Source organism: Sinocyclocheilus rhinocerous, unplaced genomic scaffold (assembly GCF_001515625.1).
Source record: "Sinocyclocheilus rhinocerous isolate Xijiao unplaced genomic scaffold, SAMN03320098_v1.1 scaffold3354, whole genome shotgun sequence".
Lineage (NCBI taxonomy): Eukaryota > Metazoa > Chordata > Actinopteri > Cypriniformes > Cyprinidae > Sinocyclocheilus > Sinocyclocheilus rhinocerous.
In genome coordinates this window covers 130,820-137,884 of record NW_015664987.1, presented here as the reverse complement: position 1 = coordinate 137,884, position 7,065 = coordinate 130,820, and the positions used below count along the sequence as shown (strand labels likewise).

At 34.8% G+C, this 7,065-nt stretch overlaps 1 protein-coding gene across 1 annotated transcript in view; it reads left to right on the top strand.

Moving 5' to 3' along the window:
* Nucleotides 1-7,065, top strand: part of fkbp10a (FKBP prolyl isomerase 10a) — a 28,514-nt gene that overhangs the window by 8,159 nt on the left and 13,290 nt on the right. The window contains exons 2-8 of the mRNA XM_016541403.1: nucleotides 213-361; nucleotides 1,873-2,062; nucleotides 3,367-3,512; nucleotides 3,772-3,961; nucleotides 4,137-4,282; nucleotides 4,584-4,773; nucleotides 5,532-5,674. Of these exons, the coding sequence (XP_016396889.1) occupies nucleotides 213-361; nucleotides 1,873-2,062; nucleotides 3,367-3,512; nucleotides 3,772-3,961; nucleotides 4,137-4,282; nucleotides 4,584-4,773; nucleotides 5,532-5,674 (1,154 nt within the window). The remainder of the gene's footprint in view (nucleotides 1-212; nucleotides 362-1,872; nucleotides 2,063-3,366; nucleotides 3,513-3,771; nucleotides 3,962-4,136; nucleotides 4,283-4,583; nucleotides 4,774-5,531; nucleotides 5,675-7,065) is intronic.

The following is a 7,065-nucleotide window of genomic DNA, read 5'->3' as shown; positions in this document are numbered from 1 at the left end:
AATTGGTTTGATGATCTGAATCTTTTAAGTGTGACAAATATGCAAAAAATTTAAAAAACAGGAAGGGGGCAAAAATCATATGTTTTCACGGCACTGTATATATATATATATATATATATTTATATATATATAATATATGCTTGTAATTTGTTTTAAAAATGATTAGAATAAAGTATATTTCTCTTTTTCTCTCTCCTCCCTTTCTCCCTCAGCCTGGATAAGGGTTTTCCATTCGTGGGGCAGGTGGGTGTGGAATCTAAAGTCATTCCAGGTTTGGATAAAGGAGTTCAGGGCATGTGTGTAAACGAGCGAAGAAAGATTACCATACCTCCTCATCTTGCATATGGAGTCTTGGGAGCTGGTAACACTGTCTTTTTTCCCTAATAAATAAATACATATTCTAATATGAGAGAGATGAAAAAAAATGTAATATATCTTAATGCGTTCACAGTTGTCCTAATACGGATTTTTGTTCATTAACATGTACCAAATGAGAACCCTTTCTATCACATAGGTATGTGGGAGAATTCTGATTTGTTCCACATCATGATAAATAAATATGTTGAAACAGAGTTAAACTGCAGAAAGAAAATTGAAATTAATTAACTTATTGAACATATTCAAAATATGATTTTAAGGTAAATCGTTTAATGTCTTATAATTCTTTAAAATGTCTTACATTCTTTAAGATAGCTGCACACAGCAATGACAGTCACTGGGGTAATATATATATATATATATATACATACAGCTTTCCGTACCCACTGTATATATATATATATATATATATATATTAAAACTTTGCAGACTTTTTTACAGTCACATACACATTACACACTGCATGAAAGGTAATTTTCAAAAGTCCAAAATAGGAGCACTTTAATATTTTTGTTATAAAGTTTGAAGTTATAAAGTTATCTGATCATTATAACGTGTTTTGATTGATCTAATTTCTACATTTTATTAAATGCTGTATTAAATCAATTTCAGACCTCTGTATAGGTCATCACACATAAACATCTGCAACTTTGTAATTGTAAGGGTAGTTTACATGGTTATAAAAATAATAACCTAAAAATAACTATTAATTAACATTTTGTAGCAGTTATTTTTGGGTTATTTAAAAATAACTACCCTGCAATGTTCTGGGAACATTATTTTATGGCTGCAAAATAATAAACTAAAAGTAACTATTAGGGAATATTCTGTTATTTTAGGTTGTTTAAAAATAACTACCCTGCAACATTATGGTAACGTTGTTTTATGGTTACAAAACATAAAACCTAAAAAGTATGTGAAGAATAATCATTTTGTTTCACTGGCTGACTGTCTACATTCTTAAATGTCTTTTTTGAATAATGAATTATAATTGATACATTGCATGGTTGAAATAAATGATGAGTAAAAATCTAAAATGCAGCAGTATTTCATTTAACAAAGAACTCAGTACTCTTGCAAACATGAACAGAATCAAACAAGCAAAACACAACAACGGACAATGCATTGAAAGAAACAGCTTAAATTTCATATTCATATGAAATGAATAAACTCAATGAAAAACCATGGAAACTAACTGATAACAGATGGTGATCAGATGGTGAACTAAATGTTACGGTGTTAGAGTTTTGAACTTGGCATGATGGTATCATAAACATAAGGTGTGTCCATCCTCTTTAATAATGTTCTTATAATTTTCACTTGATTCCACTAATTGATACACTTTATTGAGATTTTAGGACCATGATATAGTAAGTTAGTAGAGTCTACTAACATTTTTCACACAAGAAAAGGGCATGTTGGTTTTTATCAAAAGTACACATTTTCTCTAGGTTCAGTTATCCCATCTGACTCAGCACTGGCGTTTCTCTCTAGGTTTAGTAATCCCACCTGATGCAACGTTGGTGTTTGATGTGCTTTTGCTGGATTTGTGGAATAAAGAAGACAAGGTTCAAATTCGTACGCTTCACAAACAGCAGAACTGCAAAAGGACAGTGATGCCCAGAGACTTTGTCCGTTATCATTACAATGGATCTTTGTTAGTGGGAAACCTATTTGATTCCAGGTAGGCCAAAATAATAACAAAACTGATTTTTGGGGGGGGAAATAAAGTCTTCGTTTTTAATTATATGTTCTATTCTCATTAAAGGAACACTTAATTAATAAATTGGATCTTTATGAATGAAAGATTCAAGTTGAAAATCTTTACTTATATACATTGTGTGTAACCCGTGCTGGCAAAATGAGTGTGATGCGCACAGGCTAATTCTGAGCTAAGTGAAAAATGTTTTCACAAAAATTAGTTCATTAAGCCCTCGTCTAGCGATACCAATGTAATTAAACATCTAAAATTATCTTTATTTGTATGTTTTTTGAGAGGAGTACCTTTTCTCCGCTCGCACTGACTCTCATCCGAAGTGTGCACATAACTGCTCTTCCGGCGGTGCGCGATCCCAATATATAACACATATACACAGAATTACAGTATTCACACAAACATAATCTGGTATGTCTTAAGCGAACATTTGGGGAACTGTTGGGGAAAAACATCTCATGTGTAACATATTAGATCAGTGCAGTACAGTAGGCCTTACTGTAATATATAGGCCATCTTTCGCATTAATGTTAATCTAACAATAAAAGAAAAGAGGGAATCACTCACTGCTCTTGATTGAACTGCTTTTGGAGGAAAAGATGCAACATTTCTCGGTGATTTTGCTTTTGAACCGTCAGAAAACTTTAACTTGATTTTTCTCAGAACTGACTTTTCTGACTCTATTGACTTCAAAGGGGTGTAGCTCAGTCATTTTTCACCCAATTCCAAAAAATCATACATAATTTTGAAGGTCTTTTTTGAAGGTCATTTTTGAAAATTTGCTCATTGTGACTCATTTTGCCAGCACAGGTCACAGAATTCGTTGAGAACAAAATCCAATCACTTGTGCGTCCTAACTGGACAAATTGACATCCCTGGCCTGAAGTTGAATTGACTTTGTGTTATACTGTAAACTTTTATAATGTATAAAAGTTAAAAAAGTGTAAAGCATATATTTCTTTAAAGCCAATGCCACTTGATATTTTGTTAAATAATGCAAACATTTTTCAACTTTATTACATTTTTAATCGTGGCTCAAAATGTCCGAATACTTTTGGGACTACTGTATATATGTAATTATTATATGGCAAGGTAAGGCACATTTATTTCTAAACACATGCACATTTATTTTCTATTTAAAAACAGCCAAAGCTGACCAAAGTGCTGTACATAAATACTAGCAAAGTATTTATTAGCAAAGCCATATGATACAAAAAAAAAATTAATGATTAATTTTTATTTTATTTTATTTTGCCTGTAAATTCTTATCACAGCCATCTTAGAAACTCAACATACGACACATATGTGGGGCAGGGCAGTCTCATCAGAGGCATGGAGGAAGGCCTTCTGGGCATGTGTGTTGGGGAGAGGAGATTGTTTATTATCCCACCATTTCTGGCTTATGATGACAAAGGATATGGTATAATTATTAACTACCTTCATGATTTATATGATAGATATTGATTGATATTTACTCATTTATTATACACACCTTATACATTTATTTTTACTGTAAATTATTATACATTTACAGCTATAAAACTCATAAGGTGTAAAACATAAAGTAAAGTGTGACCATATTTTTGAAGTGAAATATTTTGTTTTTATCTTTTATGAGATCCTGGATTTCAGAAAATGTGATCTGTTTGAAGCATAGTCTAAAGGAACTTCACCCTTAGGTACAAAGGTCCCTCCATATGCAACTCTAGTTTTTGACGTGTTACTGGTGGACGTGTATAACGTGAAGGATGATGTGAATGTGGAGGTTCAAAAGATCCCACAGCCATGCCGGAGAAGGGCAGTGGTGGGAGATTTCATACGCTACCATTATAATGGAACCTTTCAAGACGGCACTGTCTTCGATTCCAGGTCAGTCTGGCATTCGGAAAAGAGATAATTTCATATAACGAAGTGTATTGCAGATGTTTGTGTTGAAGTGTTGCCATTAGCAAAATGCAGATCATTTATATTTCACGAGACTGCTAACACATCAAATCTTGTATATTTTACTAACTTAAATTTTTTTTTAAAAAAACATCCTCAGTTATTCTCGAAACAGCACTTACAACACGTTTATTGGCATGGGCTATGTGATTGCTGGCATTGACAAAGCCCTGCAGGGGGTCTGTGTGGGTGAGTGGAGACGAGTCACTGTGCCGCCTCATCTGGCCTATGGAGAGAATGGATCAGGTGACTATTAGAAGGAAATTAGAAGAGAAGAAAAAAGCACTGGAAGCTTTTAATTTACATAATGCAACATAAGCATGCTGAAATGTTACAGAATGCATTCTTGTGTTTAGTTTCAATAACTTTTTCAATGATCTGATAGGCTATAAAATTGCAAAACTTATCATTGTAGGCATAAAGATATTTTACATGGTACATGCAGTAGTTCACTGTGTTTAATCTATTTAACATTATAGATGACTGAATTTGAAAGAGGAATGAGAGGGATGTGACTGTATTTTTCTCATCTGCTCTGCATTCTCAGGTGAGCTGATCCCAGGATCTGCCGTGCTCATCTTTGACCTGCATATCATTGACTTTCACAACCCTAAAGACCAAGTGGACATCAAAGTGATCTACAAACCAGCTGACTGCAACCTGACAAGTGCTGCAAATGACCTGATTATGTACCGCTACAACTGCTCTCTGCTGGATGCCACACATCTCTATTCTTCGTAAGTGCTCTCCATTTGCACTATGTGTGGTTATTTATTAATTTAACAAGGTGACTATTAGGGATATGCCGGTATCAAATTTTCATGTTGCGATTAATTGCTAAAGCTTTTATCACGGTATGCGGTATTATCACGATCTTGAAATTTAGTTTAAAAAAAAGTGCTGTCATAATACAGTATAAGGGTTTCCGGGGTAACGGCTGCATTTAAATTAATTATTATTATTATTATTATTATTATTATTATTATTATTATTATTATTATTATTTCTGCCGTTTAGCGCCATCTGCTGTCAGAGAGTGAAAGTGCGCTTTCATCCAGAGCGTCTCTCACATGTTCCGCCATGTGCTTCTGGTCGGCGCTTGTTTACATCAGTGCGCGCATGAGTCTTTCACGCAGCATACAGCAGTGTTGTACATTTTGACCAGTTGATGAGAAAAGTATTCTTAAAATGCATTCAAAATTCTGAATAATTTGTAATATATAATTATTCACGGTATTTAGAAGTGCCCACGATAACAATATCGTGCATATTCATTACCGTGATATATCTTATTACCGAATACCGGCACAAGTCTAGTGACTATTGATGGTCGAACATGGTGTAACTAAGGTTCACAAATCGGCATGACATCTTTTGGTATAAGTAAGATTATCAGTGGATAGGTGTGCAGAACACACTTTAGTCAAATAAAAATTGCAATAAAATTGTGGGGGCGTTGTTAGTATTCTAAGCATTAGTAATGTATTATCTGCAGAGATGATTTTCCAGAACCCCCACGTGTCACGTTAGGTCAAGGGAAGTTGATCGCCGGTCTGGATGAAGGTTTGCAGGGCATGTGTGTGTTAGAAAGGAGAGAGATCACTGTGCCGCCCCACCTTGCACACGGCACCAATGGAGGTCAGTAAACGCACTCAGAATAAACTTCAAAAACTTTTTAGAATGTCAATTCAGTTTGTGCAGTGGTGTTTCAAAATAATTACACTGTTCCAAAACCTAGTCTCCTTACTAGGTTTCCAGTTGGCTGTTCAAAAAGTTTTGCAGAAAAAAGTATGCTTTCATTATGCGCTCTGAAAAATCCAAGGAAGCATCACATTTATATCCTACACTTCCCAGTCTAATCCCAGAATGCATTGCGATGAGCTCAGTACAACGAGACAAAAGTTAAGAGAAATATTGACTATATTTACATGCACATCAAATTCCATTTAAGGTCTATATTTGGGTTGCAGCCTGAATATGTTTATATCCGTGCAGGCATTATAATATTCTTGTGTGCATGTATGTTTTAAGTATGCCAATCTACAAATGCGTGTTTCCTTTCCCATTGTTATTTCTCTGAAGTTTCAAGATGCAGCTACACAGCATGCTCAGTTATTAATTTTATTACTACTTATTCCACAGTATTAAATAAGGACTAACACGTCTCTCCTTCAAAAATTCAACAAAGTGGAAAGGGTCAGGCAATCCTTAACCTTATGCACTGTTTGTTTAGGGCAGAGGCGTCATTCAAACCGAGGCGGCACGTGCCCCCTCAGATTTTTGAGCCAAGCAGATTTTGAATGCAGCTTCCACAAGACAAAAAATAGCCAAATAATATTTTTATATTTGATACAATTACACCAGTGCGATTAGATCGTTCAGTGCGGCACATCACCAGCTGCTACATTCAAATCTGCGTTTGCTGAGCCAGAGACAGACGTGTTTTTACAGCGCTGCGCATTATAACATATCACGCACGATTTTGTTGAGCTTATGAATGCAATGGCCAGTCAGAGGCGTTCAGAAGAGTCATCGCTGAAATGCCGGGGTTTTGTTCACTGAGCGCGCTCGCTGACTGAATTCTCTCATCAGAAACAACAAAGTGCAGATGTGTGTACAATGTAAGTAAGATATTCATTTCACAGTGTAAACAGCTTCAGTGATTATATTAGGAGTTTTTGTTTGCACTCAGCTTGACAGAAGTCAGTGAAAATGTTCTTTGAAAATGTATTTTTTTGCTCTCTTTCTGTACAATGAAAGTGTTATAATTAGTAACTTACAATGTTTTTATTAAATTCACGTTAAATACAAAGTCAGTCGTATTAAAAATATTTTATGGCATGACACCCATATCTGGTACTTAAGTAAAAAGAGGGGTTTTTATGCGTAGTTAATAGATTACACTATTGAGCTACTTTGCCCATCGCCCGTTATAGATCAACTAACATAATATATAAGGGTGCAAAATGCATTTTCTTACACATATTTGCATAGCCGCGGGAACGTATTTTGAGCAGGGGGGGCTGAGA